General features: G+C 43.2%; 1 protein-coding gene across 1 annotated transcript in view; it reads left to right on the top strand.

The window, feature by feature from the left end:
• ADAM23 (ADAM metallopeptidase domain 23) overlaps nt 1–26,237 on the top strand; it is a 727,231-nt gene that overhangs the window by 367,109 nt on the left and 333,885 nt on the right. The window contains 1 exon segment of the mRNA XM_033945744.1: nt 9,684–9,749. Within this exon segment, the coding sequence (XP_033801635.1) occupies nt 9,684–9,749 (66 nt within the window).

Genomic DNA, 26,237 nt, shown 5'->3' with positions numbered 1-26,237 from the left:
TCACTCATGGTCCATGTCATAATGGGTATTTCTGGTCGTATCATTACTTCGTGTCCTATGGTCAACTGTTCTGTTGCTACCAAAGCCCAGTAGCATGCTAGCAGCTGTCTTTCAAAGGGTGTGTATCAGGTCCCAGTTTCTGGGAGAGTCCTATTCCAGAATCCCAAAGGCACTCGTCGTCCAGCCTGCTTTTGCCATAGGCTCCAATTAGCATATCGCTCCTGTACACTCACTTGCAATTCTACTGGACCCTCCTTTAATGGCCACAAATTCATGGCTTGCTGAATAGCTTCCTTTGCTCTCTGGAAAGCCTGCTCTTCGTGTTCAGTCCAGACAAAGTCATATTTTTTCCTTGTGATTTTGTAGAGGAGACAGGATTTGCCCCAAGTGTGGAATATGTTGCCTCCAGAATCCAAAAAGGCCAATAAAGGCCAGGGTTTGTTTCTTACTTTGGGGAGAAGGGAAGTTTACAATTTTCTGTTTAACTTTCTCTATCACTTCTCGACACCCTTTTGACCATTTAATTCCTAAAAATACCACTGTTTGTGCTGGTCCCTGCACTTTCTTTGGATTTATTTCCCACCCAGCCTGTCTCATTGTTTCTACTACCAATGCCAAAGCATCTGCAACTTCCTTTTCTGTATTACCCTGGATCAAAATGTCATCAATATAGTGTGATAGTTCTACTCCTTCAGGTAAGGTACAGTTATCTAAATGCTCTGCTATAATCTTGTGACAGAAAGTGGGACTATGTAAATACCCTTGTGGTAGTCTGGTAAATGTATATTGTCTCCCTTGCCAAGTGAATGCAAATTGTTCCTGACATTGCTCCACTATAGGAATAGAGAAAAATGCATTGGCTAAATCAATAACTGCATACCAAGTACCAGTTCGTGATTGAATTTGTTCAACCAGTGTTATCATATCGGGAACAGCGGCACTTAAAGGTGGCGTGTGTTTATTCAATTCTCGGTAATCTACTGTCATTCTCCAACTTCCATCTGCCTTATGGACGGGCCATACAGGATTATTGAAGGTGGAGGTAACTGTTTTTATTACTCCCGCTTTCACCAAATCCTGTATTGTATTGGTAATTTCTTCGTGCCCTCCCGGAATGCGATATTGTTTCATGTTTACAATTTTTGTGGAGATTGGTACTACTATTGGAACAGGTAATTTTCCCACCACTACTGATCTTATAGGAATGGCTGGTGATTTGCCAAAACTATAAATTCCATCAGAAAGCTGTAAGGTTAGCCCTTTCAGGATATCTATCCCTATTATATACTCGGGAATCTCAGTGATCAGTACAGTATACTCCCGGATTGGTAATTGTCCAATTTTTAATCTCAGTTTTGTCTGTACTGCTTGTATAATTTTCCCCCCTAATCCTGATATTTGTATTCTAGGGCCCCGAAATTTTTTAGGGTTCCCATATATAATAGATGCCTCCGCCCCAGTGTCCACTAGAGCTTGTACCTTTTGCTCCCCAGATTTCCAATAGATATTTACCTCGACATGTGGACGCTGTTCTAATTTGGTCCAGGCAAACACTGAGGCTTGGCATTCATATCATTGATCCTCCCACCACTTCCACCCTTTTAAATCAGGATAAAGAGTGGAAGCAGTTTCCTCTGGAGGAGCAGTTGGCACCGGCATATCCTCACTCTTGCTTACTTGGGCTTGAGACATAGATTTCTTTCCTAATCCTCTACTTTTGTACATTTTCCATAAAGTCCCGGTATCTTTCCCATCTATTTCTTCCCTCTTTACCCCATCTTTTATTAATGCCAAAAACATATCCCTTCGGGATACTCGATTAGCCCTGTTTGAATTGGATTGTCCTTCCCTCTTTTTATCAAAAGTAGTTTGAGGTCCCCAGTCTCCCAGATCTCCTAACTGTCGGACCGCTTCCAAGACTTCCAAAATAGACCTGTCTGTTTGATTGATCAACAGAGTCATAATTACCTGTTTGTATGCCGGTGCAACATACCTGATAATTTTATTTCTCATGGATACAGTAAAAGGTAATGACATATATGTGTCAGCGTGACCTATTACTAAAGCTACCTTCATAGCCTCTTCCTTAATTCTCATTTGTGCATCTTTCAATGTATACCAAACTTTATCATTGGAAGGCCAGTCAGATTCAAGGGGATATCGCCTCGTGACACCTTTACCAATTACCTCTAATAAAGACCATTGGTTGTAATTTGTCGGATCGGGATCCTCCCGTAGCGCATCATGTACTGCTGCTTCTTGACTAATTCGAACAAATTTAGGGGCATCTGTGGCATCTAACATAATCCCTGCTGCGCCCAACTCCTGTACCCGAATTACCCATTGTATTAGTGGCTCCCCGGGCCGCTGTGTAAAGCGTGCCATAATATCCATGACTTCTTGCTGAGTAAAGTCCTCCATAACATCATTTCTAGTTAGATTTTCTCCTGTCTGCAGATTTCCTTGTAATCTTCGTCTCCTCACTGGCTTTGCTTCTAAACTTTCTGCCTGCTTTCCTTCATTACATATATCCTCCTCACTGGTATTAGAATTGGAATCCCAAATATCCCCATCCCATTTATCTGGATCCCATTCATCCGGAGGATGGGAAAGCAAAGTCCTAACCTTTTTGGCACTTATTTTCCCCCTCCGTTTTTTGTATTTATATTGAGCACAACGCACGGCTGCCTTTTCGGCTACATTTTGATAGGTGTCCACCTTATCCATTAACAATTTATTTTGACATTGTAGCATTGTGATGGCATTCTGTTGCTCACACATTTTCTTTTCCAGCTCCCCTAACTTTGATTGTAACTCATGTTTAGCTTCATGCAACTTCCTCCATGCTGCTAAAATCATCCATCCTCGTCTAGAAATTCCCTCTCGCTCTTTTCCTTTTGTAATTTTCACCTTTTGTAAAGAGGCACATAATTCATGTGGATCCCCACTTCCAAAAGTCCAGGATTCACATAATCCTGCCTCGACAGACCACTCAGTGGCTACTAATATATAAATGCTGTCATCCCAACCCGGAATGGAGAGATTGGGGGCCTGCCCCTCAACCCCATGTTTCATCTGGTGCCTTTTTGACCACATCGATCAACCCCACTTCCTGGTACCAATTTGTTCCGCCACTTATTTCTGCCCAATGGGATGATCAGTAACCCTCAGAAAGGCACCCAGACAATATAAAGCTTAAACAATAACACTTTATTACATGCATAGATAAATATTAAAATAGATTAACATCACCGTATTTCCGGACATCACTATCCCTCACAATCTGGAACCCAAAGCGATTGATAGGAGAGGAGAATCGAATGGGCTGTCCCTTTGTTGCAACGAAACTGGATTCAAATTCTATGGGCTGAGTTTTTCTCTTTTATAGAGAAAAACTGCTGCCCTCTTAGTAAGACAGTTGGTACTGGTCCTTTGTTATTTGTTTTGACAACACATAGATCAAGGAAGTCAGATACTTGTTTGGTTTCCCTGTCCTCTTTGATGCTACCCAGGAGGTATTCAGAATGTCATAATGAGGTGTTGCAGTAAACCGGCTTCTCATCTGGTTTACTTGTGGATTCATGTCGGTAGCATGCTGACTTTCAGTTACCCCCCTGGCCAGTTCCTTTGTTTGGATAACATTCAGGTCCCATCTGGCGTTACTGTCCTTTTGAGGTTATTAATGAGGTGTTGCAGGGACTGGTAAACGGCTGGTCTTGCTCTTTTGTTCTCTGTTTTGGTAACACCCAGGTCTGTCCTTACTGATGTTATTTGAGCGGTACGCATGCAACTGAAGTCAGGGAAGCTGTTGGGTTCTTAGTAAAGCATTTGATGTTGTCAAGGTAATACTAAGTTTAAGGAGGTTAGGAAAACAGACTTGAGGAGACATGTATGCTAAGTTTATTTACCCCCGGGCCCTAGGCCTAACAGCTTCAAACACTTTAAAAGCATAAGTGTTCGAAGCTTATGCGGTTAAGGCAGAACTTACAGGAATGGGACAGGGATAGTGACAAAACTCACAGGAATGGGATGGGGAAATTGAGTTCCTGCGGGGATGGGGCAAATTTGTCTCTGTGTCATTCTTTACATTGTAAACCATTTTTGTGCTATTCCTTCTGGCACATATTGGAATATGCATGATACATGTTTCAAATATTTGAGGTGTTCTAGTTTGATTAGATCTAGAACATAAGAACATAAGAAGTTGCCTCCGCTGAGGCAGACCAGAGGTCCATCTTGCCCAGCGGTCCGCACCCGCGGGGGCCATCAGGCCTAATTGCCTGAACAGTGTCCTGACTGATTTTGTAACTGCCTCTAATCCTCTAGTCCTATCCCTATAACCTACCTCTACTCCTATCTGTACCCCTCAATCCCTTTGTCCTCCAGGTACCTATCCAAACCTTCTTTGAAGCCCTGTAGCGTGCTCCTGCTTATGACATCCTCTGGTAGCGCGTTCCATGTATCCACCACCCTCTGGGTGAAAAAGAACTTCCTGGCGTTTGTTCTAAATCTTCCCCCTTTCAATTTCTCTGAGTGCCCCTTTGTACTTGTGGTTCCCCATAATTTAAAAAATCTGTCCCTGTCTACTCTTTCTATGCCCTTCATGATCTTGAAGGTTTCTATCATGTCCCCTCTAAGTCTTCGCTTTTCCAGGGAGAAAAGCCCCAGCTTTTTCAGTCTGTCAGTGTATGAGAGGTCCTCCATACCCTTTATTAGCTTAGTTGCTCTTCTCTGGACTCTCTCAAGTACCGCCATGTCCTTCTTGAGGTACGGCGACCAGTACTGGACACAATACTCCAGGTGCGGGCGCACCATTGCACGGTACAGTGGCAGGATGACTTCCTTCGTCCTGGACGTGATACCCTTCTTAATGATGCCCAACATTTTGTTTGCCTTCCTTGAGGCTGTGGCGCACTGCGCCAACGCCTTCAATGATGTGTCTAAGAGGTTAGAGTAGATTGAAACTGCTCTGCGCTGTTCTTACGCTCATAGGAACTCTATGACTGTCATAAGAACATAAGAATTGCTGATGCTGGGTCAGACCAGCGGTCCATCATGCCCAGCAGTCCGCTTACACGACGGCCCTTAGGTCAAAGATCAGTGCCCTATTTGAGTGTAGCCTTACCTGCGTATGGTCTGGTCCAGCAGGAACTTATCTAACCTTTTCTTGAATCCCTGAAGGGTGCTTTCCCCTATAACAGCCTCTGGAAGAGCATTCCAGATTTCTACCACTCTCTGGGTGATGAAGAACTTCCTGACATTTGTACGGAATCTATCCCTTTTAAACTTTAGCGAGTGCCCTCTCGTTCTCTTCACCTTGGAGAGGGTGAACAATCTCTCTTTCTCTACTAAGTCAATTCCCTTCAATATCTTGAATGTTTCGATCATGTTCCCTCTCAGTCTCCTCTTTTCAAGAAAGAAGAGGCCCAGTTTCTCTAGCCTCTCATTGTACGGCAACTTCTCCAGTCCCTTAACCATTTTTGTCGCTCTTCTCTGGACCCTTTCGAGTAGTATTTTGTCCTTTTTCACGTACGGTGACTAGTGTTGGACGCAGTATTCCAGGTGGGGGCGTACCATGGCTCGGTACAGTGGCATGATAACCTTCTCAGATCATTCTTAATCATTCCTAGCATTCTGTTGGCCTTTTTTGTTGCCGCCGTGCATTGCGCGGACGGTTTCATTTACTTGTCTACAAGTACTCCCAAGTTTTTTTCCTGGGGGCTCTCTCCAAGTATAGCACCGGACATCCTGTATTCGTGCATATGATTTATGTTACCAACATGCATCACCTTGCACTAATCCATGTTGAACCTCATTTGCTATTTCGCTGCCCATTCCTCGAGTGTGTTTATGTCTCGTTGTAGGTCTTGGCAATCCTTCTATGTCCTCACTACTCTGAACAACTTTGGTGAAGGGTTACAAGGGAAAGTGTGCCTTTTTGCAGATGATACCAAGATTTCTAACAGAGTAGACACCGAAGAGGGAGTGGAAAATATGAAAAAGGATCTGCAAAAGTTAGAGGAATGGTTTAATGCCTGGCAACTAAAATTTAATGCAAAGAAATGCAGAGTAATGCATTTGGGATTAATAATCGGAAGAAACCATATATGCTGGGAGGTGAGAAGCTGATATGCACAGACGGGGAGAGGGACCCCAAGGTCCGAAGATCTAAAGGTGAAAAAACAGTGTGACAAGGCGGTGGCTGCTGCCAGAAGGATGCTGGGCTACATAAAGAGAGGCATAGAAGTAGAAGGAAGAAGGTGTTGATGCCCCCTGTACAGGTCATTGGTGAGGCCCCACTTGGAGTATTGTGTTCAGTTATGGAGATCGTATCTGGCGAAGGATATAAGAAGACTTGAAGTGGTTCAGAGGAGGGTGATGAAATTGATAGGAAGTTTGTGCCAGAAGCCATATAAGGAGAGACTGGAAGCCCTGAATCTGTATACCCTAGAGAAGGGGTAGGGAACGCCGGTCCTCGAGAGCTGTATTCCAGTCGGGTTTTCAGGATTTCTCCAATAAATATGCATGAGATCTATTTGCATGCACTGCTTACAATGCATATTCATCGGGGAAATCCTGAAATCCCGACTGGAATATGGCTCCCGAGGACCGGAGTTCCCTACCCCTGCCCTAGAGGAAAGGGGGGACAGGGGAGATATGATTCAGACGTTAAAATACTTGAAGGGTATTAACATAGAACAAAATCTTTTCCAGAGAAAGGAAAATGGTAAAACCAGAGGACAGAATTAGAGGTTGAGGGATGGTAGAATCAAGAACAATGTTAGGAAGTCCTATTTTACGGAGAGTGGTGGATGCCTGGAATGCGCTCCCAAGAGAGGTAGTGGAGAGGAAAATGGTGACTGAGTTCAAAGAAGCATGGGATGAACACAGAGGATCTAGAATCAGAAAATAATATTAAATATTGAACTAAGGCAGTACTGGGCAGACTTGCACGGTCTGTGTCAGTATATGGCCATTTGGGGGAGGATGGGCTGGAGAGGGCTTCAATGGCTGGAAGGGTGTAGATGGGCTGGAGTAGGTTTTGACAGAGATTTCGGCAGTTGGAACCCAAGCACAGTACCAGATAGAACTTTGGATTCTTGCCCAGAAATAGCTAAGAAGAAAAAATTTAAAAAATTTAAATCGAATGAGGTTGGGCAGACTGGATGGACCATTCGGGTCTTTATCTGCTGTCATCTACTATGTTATGTAACTGTGTTATGTTATGTATCATCCGCAAATTTTTATTTTTTTTAAATTTATTTATCATTTTTCAATTAGTAGAACAAGTATAAACTTGTACAGAAAGGTAAAGTTAGGCAGAAAATAAAATATAATGCGGATTAAAATATAATACAAAACAAAGCAGATTATTATCTGTTATCATAACACAAATATCCATAAACATATACATAAGCATACATATATAGCTTAACTTTAACTCAAGTCCTCATCAATCCAAGATGTAGAATTAGCAAAAAATATAATAAGAAATTACAAAATAGTAATCTATAAAATTAAGGATTGTATAGGCTGATCTAGAAGGTCATATAATCAAAGAGTACTCATATCTCTCCTCCTTTTTTCAGGGGGGCCATTGACAAGAAGGCTATAAGTTGACTAGGTTCAAAGAATACATATTTTTGCATTTGATGCAATATCATGCATTTACATGGGTGACTAAGAAAGAAAGTCGCCCCTAGAGCTATAACACCTGGTTTTAACAACAGAAATTCACGTCAACATTTTTTTGTGTCTCGTGACAGATCTGGAAACATTTGAATCTTATACCCAAGAAATTATTTTTGTTTGTTTTTAAAGAAAAGTCTCAATAACCAGTTCTTATCAGGTGCTAAGGCCACTGTGAGAAGAAGAGTTGCTGGCATTGCTATTTCCCTATCCGAAAGTTCCAAAACCGTTGAAATGTTTAACATTTGTTGATCATCTTCCTTCAATTTTTCTTCCCTTTTAATTGGCAAATAATACACTTGGGTGAATGATGGTAATTAATTCCTCAGTAATTTCTAGGACTTCCTTCAAGTAACGTTTCAACATGTCTCTAGGAGTCACTGCCACAACCCTAGGAAAATTGATTAGTCTAAGATTGTTCTTACGAGAAAAGTTTTCTAGAGACTCCAATTTTCTCCTTAAATTAATGTTATCTCTCACCAGTGTTTCAGTAAGTTGTTTAGTTGATTTCATCTCCTGGGAAGAAACCAGTGTTGAATTTTTTAAATCTTGCACATCAACTTTTATATTCTTAATTTTGTTTTCTTGGGAATGTACCTTACTCTCCAGCTGAGACAATTGGGGCTAAACAGATTTTGCTAGATCCACCACGAAATCCCAAATTGCCTCAAGAGTTACCTCTTGGGGTTTCTTTAATGTAATAGGAGGTTCTTTAAAGGTAAAACTCTCACTAACTAATATACCTTCCTGACTGTGGCTCTCCTGCTCTCGAACAGAACGAGGCAAATTTATCACTTCACTCGTCGTGCCAATTTCTAGATCGTTTATAAATATGTTGAAGAACTCAGGCTCGAGCACCGAACCCTGTGGCACTCCACTCGTGATGCTTTTCCAGTCCGAGTATTGCCCATTTACCCCCACTCTCTGTTTCCTATCCACCAACCAGTTTTTAATCCATGTGAGTATATCACTCTCAATCCCAATCCTCACAATATTTTGAAGTAGACGTTTATGCGGGATCATGTCGAACGCCTTCTGAAAATCTAGAGATACGATGTCTACTGGGTCTCCCTTGTCTATCTGCCTATTTACTCCCTTGAAGAAGTGCAGTAAGTTTGTCAAGCAAGATCTTCCTTTGCTGAAGCCGTGCTGGCTGGTCCTCAACAGTTTGTGTCCATCAAGGTGATCAATGATGCGGTCCTTTATCAGCGCCTCTACCATCTTCCCCGATACCAAAATCATACTCACTGGTCTGTAGTTTCCTGGATCTCCCCTCGAACCTTTCTTGAAGATTGGCATAACATTTGCCACTTTCCAGTCCTCCGGAATCTTTCCTGATTGGATAGACAGATTGGATATTAGTTGAAGCAGTTCAGCTATAACCCTTTTCAGTTCCTTGATTACCCTTGGGTGGATGCTGTCTGGTCCTGGGGATTTATCGTTTTTAAGCCTATCAATCTGTCTGCATACCTCTTCTAGACTGACCGTCGTCCCTGTCAGTTTCCTGTCTTCATTTCCTGTGTATAGCCTGTTGGCTTCTGGTATATTGGATATATCCTCTTTGGTAAATACAGACGCCAAAAATGTGTTCAGTTTGTCAGCGATGGCTTTGTGTTCCTTTAGTACTCCCTTCATTTCATGGTCATCTAATGGCCCCACTGCTTCCTTTGCGGGTCATTTCCCCTTAATATATCGAAAGGATGGCTTAAGATTTTTTGCCTCATTGGCTATTTTTCCCTCATAGTGCAGCGCAGAGCATTCAGCACGCTGGCTGGTGATAAAAACCTCTTGCATGGTTTTGTAAAAGGGGGGGGGGTAAGATAACAGGTTTATACATCTCATTTTATTTACTGATATATGTATTTGTATTATATCATTATTATTTATTACTGCTGGATCTCTGATGGCATGGCTTAGCAAGACAACATGAATACAATTTGGAAAAATGTTCTTTGATTATTTCATTAACCTGCCTTATTGTTTTTGATTGTCAGGTGCATCTTGGAGTATTTGAAGAGATGAAATACTTGGAGCTCATGATAGTTAATGATCACAAAATGGTAAGAAAGGCTACTGATGCTGTTCTCTTAATACAGATGACTATTATTGAATGTGAGCAATCTCTTTAACCAGTGGGGGCAACAAAACAATAATGCATATATCCCAGCACCCAAAGGAAACCTTTAAGTAATACAGTGGCCAACATTCATTTTGATGTCTCAAATGTTAGACCTGTTTCTGAGTATATTTGATCTATTGATTCAAAAAATGGCACCAGTTTTCTCCTATCAGCTCTAGTTTTTGAGATACAGAACATGTGCCATATACCACTCTTCACTCTGGTCGCACATTAAAAAATCAGGATATTTTAATGTAATATTTAAATTAATATCTTTTAAGCATGAAGGAACATAAGAATAGCCTTACTGGGTCAGACCAATTGTTCATCAAGTCCAGTAGCCCATTCTCAAGGTGGCCAATCCAGGTCACAAGTACCTGGCCAAAACCCAAGGAGTAGCAATATTTCATGCTACCAATCCAGGGCAAGCAGTGGCTTTCGCCATGTCTTTCTCAATAACAGATTATGGACTTTCCCTCCAGGAAATTGTCCAAACCTTTCTTAAAACCAGCTATGCTAGTCGCTCTTACCACAACCTCTGGCAATGTGTTCCAGATCTTTATCACCTCTTCAGACCAGTACAGCCTCACTGATGGATAATAGCTCACTTTGACCAGAGACTGAGACAAAACATGGTTGTAGTATTAATCGCCATAGCTCCCTCTAGCAAACCAGTCATTGCTCAGTCTCTCAGCAGTTGAAAGTGAGCTATGGCAGTCTCCCCTTACTTAGGCATGTTGGAATTTGTTTAGCATTCCTTGTCCCCATTCTTGTGCTGGTCTGAGCTTGGGGGTACCCTGTTTGGGGGTCTGAACAAAGTAGAAAAGCAGTGGGTGAAACTAAAAGGAGTTATCCTGAAGGCAAATATGTTAAAAAAGTACATAAAAGTAAAAAGAAAAGAAGACCGCTTTAGTTCTCAAATGCAGTAGCTGAAAAGGTGAGAAAAAAAAGGTTAGCCTTCATAAATTATAAGACGTCGCAGAAAGAGGAAGACAGACAAAAATATGTGAAAAAGCTGTCAGACAGCAAAGATGCAAATGGAAGAAAAGATAGCCAATTGGGGGACAAAATGTTTTTTCAAAATGTAAGTGATAGGAAGAAGTGTCAAAATGGCATAGTGAGGCTGAAGGGTGAAGGGGACAAATATGCAGAAACTGATAAGGATAAGGCTGAACTGCTTAACAATTATTTCTGCTATTTGTTCACAGATGAAAGACTGGGGGTAGGACTGCAGCAAACGAATGCAAATGGGAATAAATGTGAAGTAGATTCTTAGAAAACTGTGTTTTTGAGGAGCTAGCTAAATTAAAAAGAGACAAAAGTGATGGGGCCTGATGCGATACATCCCAGGGTACTCAAGGAACTCAGAGAGGTTCTATCAGCTTCGTTGTCTCATCTTTTCAATGTTTCCTTAGAGTCTGGTGTGGTCCTGAAAGACTGGAGAAGGGCGGGTGTTGTCCCTCTGTGAAAGGTCACTTGGACACACAAAGTCAGAGGCGTGAAAAAAGTACAAGAGATTTATTACAGCATGCCGGACTCTAGTACAGTGAACAGCCTGCTTACTAGAGTGTTAGAATCAGGAAATGCACGGACTTTTATGCCCTTTTCACTAAACATATGCAAACTAATACATGAAAAAACTACAACTTCTCATTTGTTACTTCTATAACTTTTCTACAATTATTATTGGTACTAAGCCAGCACTTATGATAGGTTCAGGGCTACAACTTATAGTCCTATAGGAAACTAGTTCATTTCTCTGCTTATCTAAATCTTACAGTTCTAAATGTTACATGTACAGGAGGGTAGGGTACATCATGGCTCAAACTCTTATCTATTTAGCTTACAATGTGGCAAGGTAGGGACATACATTTTAGGCAGATGAGGTCAGTAGATTGTACACTGTTTTTTCAGCTATGTAGGCCAGAGCAATATTTTAAACAACAGTTAACCATTTCATGGCCCTATATTCCCCCCTTTCAGGCTGGCGTATCTAAGGAGCCAAGCCTGACAAAATAAAATTAGGGATCAGGAAAGTCAGGGTCCCCAGTGGTTAAGGGACGATACTGTGAGAGGGCAAGGGCCAATGCAGCAGTGGAACGGTTGATAGCAGAGTCCATAGTTCAGTGGAGCAGCTTTATGGCTATGAGGACCACACAGGGCAGGCAGCAAAGGAGCAGAGAAAACAGGTCGGCAACCAGCAAGATGGTCTTCATTGCTGAACCAGAGGACAACCAGGAGCCGAAGGTACCAGAGAGCCAGTCTGAAGTGAGGTCACGCCAGGTCTGGACAGGAATATGAGCCAGTTTGGTGATACGATCTACAACTTTCTCAATCACTTTACTCAAGTTCAAGGCAGCAGTTGGAGAGGTTGAATTTACCACAGACACCACCTTCTGTCTAGAGTTAGACAGTTTTGATAGATACCAGTGCGCATTTTAGCATTCACTCTGCCAATGGTACTCAAAGCTCGGGTGGTCTCATTAGTTATCAGTTCGAGTATAGCTTGAAGACGAATAATGCAGTTCAGTATATAGATTGGGGTCCGATAGCCCCAGGTGTCATCCTCGGTCCATATGGCAGGTCCGTAAATGTAATGTAATTTATTTCTTATATACCACTAATTCCGTTAGGTTCTAAGCGGTTTACAGAAAATATACATTAGGGTGCATTAAAATTATAACTAAGATAGGTACTTAGAAATTCCCTTACTGTCCCGAAGGCTCACAATCTAACTAAAGTACCTGGAAAAATGACAATTAGTAGAGTAATAAAGAAATAAAAAATAGAGATAGAGGAGAAAAAAAAAAATTAAAAAAAAATAAACATTCTAATAAGACTACAATGATCTAAAGGACTTTGAAAGGTTGAAAAGAGAGGAGATAGGAATAGATGCAGAAGGGAGAACCGTTGAAACAATAGAATTCTGGGGAAATTTAAATGATAAAATAAAAACAAAACAAGTGGCAAAACAATGAATGAGATTAAAAAATATATCATAAACTAAAAAGAAAGTGAAAATAAAATCAAAACAGTCAAGACTGAAGTCCAGCTGGAAATGACTTCACTGCTTTGGCTGCCAAACTTCTCCAGGTGTCATCCGATCCTAGTCAGCATACCGGAAGCCCCAGATCCAGTGTCTCCAGTCCTCAACTCGTCTGAGACATTCACACCCTCCTCCTGCATGCTAAATTCGATGAATCTGTCTCCTTTCTTGTCAGGTACCGCGCCTCTCTGACCCTGCGCGGCGCCTCTCTGACCATGCCGTCCGGGCCAACCATGGCTTCCCCCTTGCGGTGGCGGTGGTGGTCCTGGGGGTCGCTCCTCTTCATGGCTGAAGCTGGCGGCTGCAGCGTATTCTCTGGTCAATTCTGCAGGACAGTCATCACCCCATGCACCTATTTTAAGGGAATTAGTGGCAGTAGACCTCTTTTGGCGATCCCTGGTGTTGAATACAGGGGCTCCCAGGTGTTCACCATCGGCTAGTGGTAACAGGAAGAAGCTGGGACGGATAATGCCAAGTACACATTTACCTGTCCAGTTAGCAGGCAACCAAGAGTAAGCAAACAGATCACAGTGCCAATATTGATCATCAGGAGCTGGCCATCATTCATAGGAAGTTTCATTAAGCAGTGTCTGAAGGGCGCTGAAGACAGTGGGAAGCAACAATGGAGGTTCGCATGCCCATCGTGAAGGTCGTGGACCTGACGTAAAAGTGAGGTTCTATGAAATCAGGTTTAACATGTCCAGCTGCTTTGCCTCCCATGGCCACTGTTCTCCCATATCAGTCCCTCCTCATACAAAACAATTGCTAACATTAAGAGTCTGACCTAAAGTTTCAGCAAACTGTATAAACAGATTTCTAGCGATTACAGGATATCAGTATCTACTTTCATAATTTCATAAAACTGGGGAAACACCACAGAGTGATGGACAGGAGCACATGAGCGGGATACAATATGGACATATACATCAGTACCTGGGTCTCACCTCTTACCATCAATATACAATGCCATGCGGTCTCTGGCCTTCTGGACTTGGACATTGGCATTCCAGTTATGTGGGTCGGTGATAGTGAAAACCATGGGATTACAGTGGCCTGTAGTACAAGGGGCCGGAGCTAGGACCTAAAGTAAGGGAGGCAGAGGGGGTATTGGCTGGGTATTTATGAGGGTTCTTGTAGGTGGCCCACGAGACACATTCCTATAAAGGACAGGCTCCACCATTAGTGAAGGTTTCCTCATAGGGGCAGTTCTTAAAGGCATCAGGTTATACAGACATATATACTTAGCACATTTGGTGTAATAACGCTGTTAATCTAGGGAGCCACACAAAATTGTATTAGGGACAAAACCATGACCCTGGGCAACATCAAATAACACACATGTATCAAAATACAAAGACACCGGGCGAGTGGGGTCTACAATAAGAGTCTGGTTGATAAGTGGACCCATAACATTATTAATGCAGATTTCTGCCCACTTTTAAACTTCATCAACGTAGGTTGGAAACAGAAAATACCCTCTGATGTTTGATACTTTCTGTACTTAACTCCATCATGCAAACAAACATCAGGCAAAGGGGCTAAGGGCACTTGTTAAGTACAATAGGATAGAAATACAGAAGAAAGAAACATAAGGCAGTGAAGGCAACACAAATATCAGATATTTAACATAAAAGGTGCCGACAATGCTAACATAGGAAGCTCATTTTTCTTTCAGGCACAACTTAGAAAACTTCAAACAGTTATACTGAAGACACTTGCTAAAGGCAGTGGTGAACCACAGGCAGTCAATTAAACTCAAACACCTGTAAAGAATTGTATTCAGAACACCTGCTAAGTACAGTGGCAAATATTCAGAACTTTTGAGATCTTAGAAAGCTTCAGCTGAAGATCTGTGTTGTAGTGGAACCAAGTTTCATGTCTTGATACCTTGACAACTGTAAGAGAAGAAATTAGGACAGTAAAAGGACCTATCCATCTAGGTTTCAGGGGATCTGACTTCCAAGTTTTCAACCATACTGTATTTCCAGGGACATACCCATGAACTTGTATAGCTATCGGTAGTGGGGCCCTTTCCAGGACCCATTTGTGGAGCTCTTGAAGGGCTTTAGCTAAGGATTGGACCTGACTCTGGAAGATATCTGATCCCAGAGTAGCAAAAGAACCAGGGTCTGGATTCATAATGGGTGGTGGCCCGCCGAACATGAGCTCAAATGGGGACAATTTAGTGGGTTTAGATGGGGTGCATCTAATCTGAAAAAGAACAGAAGGCAGCAGGACAGGCCAGGACAGAATGGTTTCTTCAATTCGTTTGGTGAGAAGGGTCTTAAGAGTTCTGTTCATCCTTTCAGCTCTGGGGCTGGTAAGCAGCATATACTTTCCATTCAATTTGGAGGGCCTGAGCAGTTTGTTGGACGACATCAGCAATGAAAATGGGGGCCGTTGTCGCTGCCTATGGAAATAAGGAGACCGAAGCATGGAATTATATCTTTCAGGAGGTGTTTGGTTACGTCCCTGGCGCATTCAGTGCAAGTAAGGAAGGCTTCAACCCATCTAGTCAGGGTGTCTGTGAAGACTAGGAGGTGACTGAGGGAACGGGAAATGGACATGTGGGTAAAATCTACAGAGAGGACCTGCATCAAATGTGTTCCAATGGGTTGGTGTCCAAGAGGTGACAGTCGTCTGACTGGAGAATTTATTCTAGAACCGACAACACACTGTCGGTCCATATTCCGAACTAGATGATCAAGGTGATTGATAAAGAAATGTCTCTTGAGAGTCATTTTCATAGCGGTTTCTCCAGAGTGTGCCAGATCATGGCATCTTTTGACAATCGTGAGGACCAGGTGTTGAGGAATGAATATGAGAGTACCCGCTGTGCTTGCGTTTGAAGTATCAGTATATCCACCCCCCTTTTCAGGACAGACTGGCCCAAAATAGTGCGTGCCCAAGTCTGTTCCTGAGAAGTGTAATGGGGTGTAAGGGTGTCCAGAAAAGGAATGATGGTGTACAGAGGAGCCAAAGGAGGGGGCAGAGGCTGGCAGCTCAGGCTGTGTGGTCAGCAAGGGCATTGCCACGTGAGACGAGATCAGTGACACAACGGTGGGCTCAACAGTGCATAACCGCAATATGGGAGGGCAATTTGATGGCCTCGAGGAGGTCAAGAATGAGGGGAGTATGATGGATCAGGCGGCCAGAGGCTGTAATGAAACCTCAATATTTCCAGATGGCCCTATGGGAATGCAAGGTAAAGAAAGCATATTTGGAGTCAGTGTAGATGTGGCAAGACTAAAGAAGCAGAATATCGCAGGGCAGAAGTGAGGGCATACAGCTCAGCTGCTTGGGCGGAAGGGCCAGAGGGCAGGGGCCTGAGTCAGAAGTTTTGGAGGCATCATACAGAGGGCAGGCAATAGTAGAGAAATCAGGGATCCAGATACAACAGTATCCGACAATACCAAGGAAGGTGCGCAGAGCCTTGCGATTGTAAGGAACAGGGAGACTACAGACAGCCTGGATACGGGTGTAGGAAGGGACCTGGTACCCTGGGAGATTTGAAAGCCAAGGTAGGTGACACGAGGAAGGCATACTTGAACTTGTTATATCAGCAACGTCTTGCAATACAAGTACATACAGTATACAAGCATCACATTATCACAACTGAGCCAATGGTTCCTCTCTATATGATGCTGCAGGAAAGCAGTGACTGTTCCAAACGAGCAAGGGCTTGCAATACAAGTATATATATTTTTGTACCCGAGTGCCCTGGACTACAAGCATGCTTCTGGAACAAATTATGCTCGCAAACCAAGGTTTTACTGTACTCACAATTTTATGTTTAAATCATTTTTATTAAAGGTAAGCAAAAACTCACTGCAATACATTTATACTCACAATTTTAAACATTTTTCATTTTTTTTTTTTACAATTAACTTACGTCTCAGTAGAGACTTACTTCCCCTCCCTTCAGAATTTCACAGAGAGAGAGTTGCTTAAAGATCAAAGAGATCAAATTACATGTAGTCTTTTCAGAATTATTTCCTTAGGTTTAAAAGAGAGGCAGTCCTTAAATTTGGACAAATAACTTCTTTTTAGCATGGAATATAAGTACCAGAAATCATATTTTTTGTTTACATTCATTTCTGAATATTCATAAACATTTTATAACATAGCCAAAAACTTTAAATCTAAACCTACTTATCTGTACCTCGGTTCCGGGAAAGATGATGGAAGCAATGGTAAAGGACACAATCTGCGAACACATAGAAAAAAATGGACAACTGAAGGCGAGCCAGCATGGCTTCTGCAAGGGAAGGTCGTGCCTCACAAACTTGCTGTACTTCTTCGAGGGAATAAACAGCCAGATGGATAAGGGGGAATCCATAGACATCATTTACCTTGACTTCCAAAAAGCCTTCGACAAGGTACCTCACGAACGGCTACTAAAAAAGCTGTGGAACCACGGGGTGCAAGGGGATATCTACCGATGGATCAAACACTGGTTGGCAGGCAGGAAACAGAGGGTTGGAGTAAAGGGCCAATACTCAGACTGGCAATGGGTCACGAGCGGAGTTCCACAGGGGTCGGTGCTAGGACCTCTATTGTTCAATATATTTATTGACGATCTGGAGACGGGGACAAAATGTGAGGTTATCAAATTTGCTGATGACACCAAACTCTGCAGCAGGGTTAGGAACATGGAAGACTGTGAAAACCTGCAAAGGGACCTAACGAGACTGGAAGACTGGGCAAATAAGTGGCAAATGAGTTTTAACGTAGAGAAATGCAAAGTCATGCATGTAGGGAAAAAGAACCCGATGTTCAACTACAAAATGGGGGGAACACCGCTAGGGGTGAGTAACCTTGAAAGGGATCTGGGGGTGATGGTTGACACATCACTGAAACCATCGGCGCAATGTGCGACAGCCTCAAAGAAAGCAAACAGAAGCTGGGCATCATCAAAAAGGGTATCACAACCAGGACGAAGGAAGTCATCATGCCGCTGTATCGCGCAATGGTGCGCCCGCACCTGGAGTACTGTGTTCAATACTGGTCGCCGTACCTCAGAAAGGACATAGCGGTACTTGAGGGAGTGCAGAGGAGGGCGACTAAACTGATAAAAGGTATGGAAAATTTATCTTACGCTGACAGGTTAAAAACGCTGGGGCTGTTCTCTCTGGAGAAGAGGAGACTTAGAGGGGACATGATAGAAACCTTCAAAATCCTAAAGGGCATAGAGAAAGTGAATAAGAACAGATTCTTCAAACTGTGGGGAGCCACAAGCACTAGGGGTCACTCAGAGAAATTGAAAGGGGACAGGTTTAGAACAAATGCTAGGAAGTTCTTTTTTACCCAGAGGGTGGTGGACACATGGAACAAGCTTCTGGAGGAGGTGATAAGCCAGAACTCTGTACAGGGGTTCAAGGAAGGTTTGGATAGGTTCCTGGAGGATAAGGGGATAGAGGGGTACAGATAGAATTTGAGGTAGGTTATAGAAGTGGTCAGTAACCACTTCACAGGTCGCGGACCTGATGGGCCGCCGTGGGAGCGGACCGCTGGGCAGGATAGACCTCTGGTCTGACCCAGTGGAGGCAACTTCTTATGTTCTTATGTTTCAGGAGAAACTGCATTTGAAGTGCTAAAAACTTCATGGCCCTTATCAGCACAAAAGGAGGAGGAGGGGTACTCCCTCCTCCTGCTTTGAACAACTGACAGTTTCAAATTACACTGATACATTTGGACAGACAGAACTCATAAGGAACCCAGAATACTGCAGGACTTGGGAATCAGATGAAGGGAAGAAATTGGCAAGGTCTGAAGCAAGGGCGATGCTGAATAGAGTGGGGCTATTTTTTAAAGCCCTGGGGTAGACGGGTCCAAGTTACTTGGGAGGTTTGTCCAGTGGAAGGGTTTTCCCATTGGAGTGCAAAATTGGCTGACTGGAAGAGGAACCGACAGCAAAAGAATGCATAAAAACCTGATGGGTTATGTCCTCTTCCAGGGAGCCAGAGGGAGCCAGCCCACACCAAACGTTGGCATTCTAACTGGCACAGACAAATAAGGGTTGATTTGTTAAGTATAGTCCCATAATCAGAGCCAAATCCCTTTTTAAAATTAGCTAACATTGTATCAAGGGGTCCCCATAGGTATACTGACATACCCCCATTGTGCAATGGAGGACAAAAACACTTCCTTGTATTCCTGGCTCTGCCCGTCTCTGGACTAGGGAAATGCAGTACTAACAGGTCCGCACTTGCTTCGTCCTCAAAGACGTCTCAGACACTCTCAAACACACAAAACACAACATACTTCAGTTTAGTTACTCAATCAGAAAATAACAGTTCCTAGAATCCCTCCCCATGACTTCAGCGACTGATCAAGTGGCTTACTAGGCAGGAGACAAGAGACAGGATAGGAACGATCAATTCCTACTTACCAGATGGTGGCCACTCCAGGACAGAATTAAACTGATACACTTGGACACACAAAGTCAGAGGCATGAAGAAAGTACAAGAGGTTTATTACAGCATGCTGGACTCTAGTACAGTGAACAGCCTGCTTACTAGAGTGTTAGAATCAGGAAATGCACGGACTTTTATGCCCTTTTCACTAAACATATACAAAGAGGTTTTGTCAGCTTCGTTGTCTCATCTTTTCAATGTTTTCTTAGAGTCTGGTGTGGCACCAAAAGACTGGAGAAGGGCGGATGTTGTCCCTCTGCACAAGAGCGGAAGTAAGGAGGAGGTTGGAAATTACAGGCCGGTTAGTCTGATCTTGGTAGTGAGTAAACTAATGGAAGCGCTTCTTAAGTGCAGGATAGTGAGATTTCTTAAATAAACGTTCTACAGGACCCGAGGCAGCATGGTTTTACATAGGATTATCAGATGGCTGGGAAAACCCGGACATGTCCTCTTTTTAGAGGACTGTCTGGGTTCCCAGATGGGCTTTCCAAAACCCAGTAGTTTGTCCAGGTTTTGGAAAGCCCCAAGCTCCGGCCACATCTGGCCAGAGCTTGGGGCCTACAACAAGCATGTGCATCTTATTGAGTCACTCCTATGGCATCTGGCTGCAGTCTTTGCTACCAGAGGTGGTTATTCTGGATATAGGTGGTCATAATAACGTGACTCGACTATCTCTCTCTCTCTCTTATTACTTATTTATTTGTTCAACAGTAATTAACGTGTTTAAATTTTTAGTTTTCTTTGTTGCTATTAGTTAATTTGCATTCACAAAGTGATGTAATTGTTATTTTTCAATATTTAATTTACATAACACTCTTGTTATTTACATTGTCCTTTTATACTGTATAATTTAAATGTCTTTTTGTAGATATTGACTCTGTGACTCCTGATGTAGGCTCGTTGGAGCCAAAACACAGACCGTGTTGGGTCGAATAGATATCCACTAATAAAGATTCACTGGAAAAACTACTCATCACTTTAAGTTTTTACCAACATATCCTCTGTTGTTTCCCTCATTTTTTTCTCCACTTTTTGGACTTTGTGTAGATATTCCAGTCATCTTGTCTTTCTTACAATGGATCAAGAATTGGTGCTTAAATTTTTCAGCGGCCAGGGGTCAGCACTTGCCTTTTTCAGAAACAAAGTTAGAGGGGCCTCTAGTGTAACCCAGCTAGATGTATTGTGATTTTTGCAGTAGTTAAGTTGGTACCACCCCCTGCTTCAATGGGTGGTACCCTAGTGGGATCTCTGGTGTTGTTGACCCCTTCCAGACCCCAATTTTGAACCTCTTCAGTGAACATCTGTGAAGGATCTAACTATTAAGTGGTTTTCTTTTTGGCTGCCTATTCAAGTAGAAGGATCTCAGAGCTGCAAATATTTTTTGTAGAGATGTTTTTTGTCCTTTTTTTCTGATGTTATTTTACTACATTTTGTTCCTTCCTTTCTGCTTAAATTGGTGTCTCTTTTTCATTTGACCCAGTTTCTCTCCCTGTTTTTAGAAATCCTTATGGTTGGGACTGTCAAGACAACTCCATAACTTGGATGTTTGCAGGATGATGCTCTGCTTCTTGGAGGTTACTAATTGCTTTCAGATATCAGATCATCTTTTTGTTCTGTTTCATGGTCTTCATAAGTGTTACATGGCTTAGACATCTTCAATTTGTGGATTGGATTAAGTCAGTTGCTGAGTCAACCTACTTTAATAGAAAAATATTCCTGTGTGTTAGGGCCCACTTCACTATGCTACAGGCTCCATCATGGGCTGAAGCAATGTTGTAGCATGAAAACAATACAAACAAAAAAACAAAAGTTTTCACTTCATTCACCGAGTCTCAATAATCAGCTCTGGGCATGCCTGGCTAACCATATACAGTCCTCTGTACCAGAATCCTTAAATTGAGCACACCTCCTGGTGCCAGCCCAAAATACAGTCCATTAGCTTTCAATTAAAGCTTAGCAGTGAAATAGTTAACATAAACAGCTTTTCAATGTAGAGCTATAGGAAGAACATTCATAGTATTGCTTACAGGCAGTCTATGCTTTTTAGCAATGCAATCACTCCAGCTGGGCTGGACCTTCCAAAAGGAAATGGAGCAGGTTTACTCTCAGATTCTTAATCTTCATTCCTAAGAAGCATGCAGGCTAATTACATTACACAGTTGTTATGGTAATCAGTTCCCAGCTGGGCTCTTGCACGGAGTCCTGAAACCAGGGAGCCTTAGGTTTTACCAGGCTGAAACTACAGACTAGCCGCGTTTGGCTCAGTGACTCACATTTCATGAAGAGGAGAAAACTGTCACATTTCTTAGAGCTCAGCAAACTATGGAAACACTGCAGTTCAGGATTACATTCCTCTGATAGCCCACACAGTCAGCCTCTCAACGAGAGGAACAAAACAAAAACCAGGCAGAAAAAAAAAAACATCTTTTCACAGATTCACAGTTGACTCAGCTATCTCCATTTCCTCTGGCCAGCTCTCAACCACAGTGCTATTATCTTCCACCACCATCGGCTCTGTGGAAAAGAATTCTGGGGGTAAGTTACGAGCCAGCTCCTCAGTCATCTCCCAGTCAGTGCTGTTGAACTGCCCTGCAAGCTCAGCCCCGTTCTGCACTTCCTGCCTATGCTCACGTCCTGCAGTTTCTGCCAAGCCTCTCTCTCCTTCTCCTTTCTCTCTAAGGAGCTGAGGGAAAGAACCACTCCCCCTTGGCTTCTTATGGGGGAAGGGCATTCCCTCCTCAGCCTGTGCCATTTCTCTGAAGGGAAACTGTGAGCTTTCTGCCTTACAGGCACTGGATAATAGAAAGGCAGGCTCTTCTTGCCTAAGGTGACCATACGTCCCCTTTTTCAGATCCCCTGTCCCGTTGTCCCCACTCACAGCTTCGGGATGCCGAAATGTCCCATTTTCAGAGAGGCCGTCCCAAAGCTCTGAGTGGGGACAACAGGACAGGAGATCGCAGCCTGGATTCGGCAGCGGCAGCATCATCGCTCGGGCCCCGCTGACCCTCCTATCTCTCCCCACCAAGCAAACCCCTCCGACCCTCCCAGCAAGATGACCGAGCAGCAAACCTCCCTCCAGTAGTGTTGGCAGCCGCAGCATGCTAAACAGGCTGCTTCGCGGCTTTCTCCTGCCGGTGAGTCCTTCTGCTGCATCACTGATTATGTCAGTGGGGGTTCGGCTGGGAGGGGGGAGAAGCAATCTGCCTCGGGTCCTCCACGTCCTGGCACCATTACCTTCTTCGGGCAGCAGCAGCGTTTACAATTTGCTGCTGTTGCTGGCCTCAGGCCTTCCTCTCTGCTGGGTCCTACCTACTTCCTGTTTTCATGAAGACAGGACCCGACAGAGGAAGGCCTGAAGCTGGCAACAGCAGTGAATTGTGAATGCTGCTGCTGCACGATGAAGTTCAGGATACCAGGCCTTGGGTGACAGAAGGAGGAAAGGGAGCAGAGGGGGAGAGAATTGGGGAGAGTGTTGCTGTACCCAAATGGAGAGAAAAGGAAGATGAGGGAGGGAATGAAAGGAGATGCCACGGTTTGGAGGGAAAAAGAGATGCCAGGGCATGAAGGGAAGGAGAAAGGTATGCCAGACCAAGGGAAAAAGAAGGGAGAAAGGAAGGAGGAGATGTCAGAGCATGGAGGGGGAGGTAGAGATGGAAGAAAAGGAAATGAGAGAGATGCCGGGAATCAGGGAAGGGATGATGCCAGACCGTGGGGTGGGAAGGAAAGAAAGGAGAAGAGAGAGATGCCAGAGCTTAGGGGAGTGGTTGGTGACAGAGAGAGAAAAACGGAGATGTGACAGAGCTGAAATCAATCATGTACAAAGGATAGAAGGGGCACGGGATAGATAGTTTATGGAAGGAGCATAGAAAGAGGGAAGATGCCATATGGAAGAGAGAGAGAGAGGGCAGACAACTGGATGGAAAGAGCACAGAGGGCAGTGAATGGAAGGGGCAAGATAGAGGGTGAACAGTAGATGGAAGGGGTAGAGAGAGGAAAACTGACACTGAATAGAAGTGTGGGAGAGAGGAGGGACAGCTGCTGAATGGAAGTGTGAGGGACAGAGGGAGCAGATGCTGGAAGGAAGTGGAGAGGAGAAAGAAAAAAGGGCACATGCAGGATTGAGGGAAAAGGATAGAGTTAGTTACTGGAAGGGGTGAGGGAAAGAGGTGGCAAGCTATAGGTAGACACAGTGAAAGAGGGAAATTGAGGACTGAATAGTAAAAAAGAATTTAGACAGAGGCAGAAAATAAATTGAGAAGGAAGACCAGGGAAGAACAGTAGGAAGGGAGCAGGGAGAGAGATACCAGAGCAGGGGGGAAGGAGAGGAGACAGATACCAGACCTGGGAGGAGGAAAAGTGAAGGAGACAGATACTAGATCTGAGGGGAAAAAAAGGAGGAAAGAGATATTCTAAAATTTGCTGGGAGGGAAGGAGGGAGGAAGGAAAGAAGGAGAGAAAGAGGCAGAGAAAGGGGGGGTTGTAAGCACATTAGAAAGACTACAGAGAAAAAGGCTTGAACGAAAGGGGAAAGACAGAGGGGGGGGAGAGAGGGAGACCTGGAACAAAGGTAGAAAGGAGAACTGATACTGAATCTGGGAAGGGTAACAGAGGGAAAAGAGAGATAGACCTGGACCCAAAGGGGATGGGGCTGGATTGTGAAAGAAATGTTGAATGCAAAAGAAATAAATATTGGATGCACAGTCAGAAGGAAGTGCAACCAGAGACTCATGAAATCACCAGATAACAAAGATAGGAAAAATGATTTTATTATCAATTCAGTGATCAAAATGTGTCTGTTTTGAGAATTTATATCTGCTGTCTGTATTTTGCACTATATTTGTCTATTTTTCTATAGTTGCTGAGATGACATTGCATTTTTTTTTTTTTTTTTGAAAATATTTTTATTGAAGGATCAGTGCATATGAGAAGATACAAAGTGTGGGGGGAGGGTTTCATTCAAAATTGGATCTGCATGGGAGATGATAGGTTGGGGATTTGTTTATTTTTGTCTGTTCTTTACATGAACCCTTGAATTTTGTACTTGATGTTTTTCTCGTTTGGACATTGCATATTTTAAAGTAATCTGCCTTGACATCTTTGAAAAAACCCTGAAACTCGTAAATGATAATTAACATTTTCTCTGCATACAGTGTGCTTTGTGGGTTTTTTAAATATTTTATGTTTGCCATTATGAATTAATAAGATATTGTGTGTACATGAAAATGAATGGAATAAATTGGGACGGGGCTAGGGCGGGATTGGGGGCGGGATTGAATATTAATAGATGTCCTGTTTTGATGAAAAAAATAAATGGTCACATTATTTTTGCCTGGCTTTGGGACTGCCCTAGTTAAGTCAAAGCTTTCCTGTTCTATTTCCATTTCTTCTTCATCACTCACAGGGTAGTCAGCTAACCTATTATCTTGGGCCCTGACCTGCACCGGGGTTTGTATACTTTCCTACATTTCCCTGTGACAAACCTCGGGAATGCAGTAGGTTTGTCACAGGGAGGAAGAGGGAATACCCCCCACCCCCCCCCCACCCACCCCCATCCACTTCTGGGCACCCCCCAAAATCAGAGGGCTGGCTACATCTGTGCTCCTTAGATTGGTGAAGTCATCAGAATCAAGTCTCTGACTCTTATTTGCTAATAAGGGACCCTCCTTAACTCATAAGTCTGGACTAGTTTGACAGAAATCAGGGAAAGAGAATTAACTACTTTGGATGTATGTGCTATTACAGAATCATGGTTGGAACCCTCTGACACAAGCTTAGCACAACTGTTTAATGCAGCAATTAATACGTTGAGGCTTCTGTGATGAACAAGGTGGGTTTCTTGTGCTAATAAGTAGCTTTCCCTATAACTGCAATCCAAGAGTTTTGTTAAAAATTTCTTGTTTAATTTTTCTTCTTTTTTGTTCCAGAGCACTTGCTCGTAGGAAGAGTGTAGTTTTCTTGCCAAAAGATGGCAGGGGTGAAAAGTAAACAGTGTGTATGTTAATCAGTAAAGATTGGTGATTTTTCTAAAAATACAAGGGCCTAGATTCACTAAACTTACCAATCTGGATCGTTGTTGAGCGATTCTTGGCTAAGTTTTGCCGAGCGACCGATTCACTACAGATTCTACATGCAAATGATCTGATTGGACGCACGCTCTAAAGCGATCCCACTGATCACTGTAAGAGAGATCGAAACGCATGCACAGAATATCCTTGTTGTTTATTGATGCAATTTATGCATGCACTAGCTCTTCATCCTTACTACGTAGTTAGTGGGTGGGGTTTATTCCCACGCATCATTAGCAGCAAAGCACAAGCAAGCTCAAAAGGAAAGGGGAGGGGTGGCTGCAATTTACTTTTGCTGGCCCTACGAGTTGGACATTTTTTTAAAAGGAATGATTTGTGACTGACACAGTGAATTATTTTTGTGTAGCCAGATCGAACAGAATACGCTTTTGACCCGCGGGTTAAAACCATGAGCTCACAATGCGCTTTTTATAGAATATATAAAAAAGGAATTTTTCGCATATGTAAAGACATTTTCAGTTTTTAAAAAATTTTGATGGTTGTTTTATATGGGGTTGTAACCTCGATACTGATATTACATGGTGGACGAGGGCAGGAGAGTCAGCAAGGATAGTAAGCGACTGGTCCTCAGCAGTCACTTCTTTTCGGATTGGCAAACCCAATTGGTGTTTCTTCTGCTTAGTGAATTAATGGCTTCCTACTTTTGCATGTCATTTTCCCTCATTTGCATGGGTGGATCGGATCGGGTAGGAGATTGATCGGGCAGCAGTTTAGTGAATCTGGTCGGGGTTGGCGAACGATCGCAAAACCAGTAAAATTGGTTTTGCGATCAGAAGGTTTAGTGAATCTAGCCCAAGGTACCAAATCAGAAAGTGATAAGGGTAGCCATGAAGAGCAGAAGGGGGAGAAAGGTTCCTGCTCCTTGCTCACCTCTCTTCCAA

This window comes from Geotrypetes seraphini, chromosome 5 (assembly GCF_902459505.1).
Source record: "Geotrypetes seraphini chromosome 5, aGeoSer1.1, whole genome shotgun sequence".
NCBI lineage: Eukaryota > Metazoa > Chordata > Amphibia > Gymnophiona > Dermophiidae > Geotrypetes > Geotrypetes seraphini.
The sequence above is the reverse complement of the archived record's forward strand: the minus strand, read 5'-3'. Positions and strand labels throughout refer to the sequence as shown.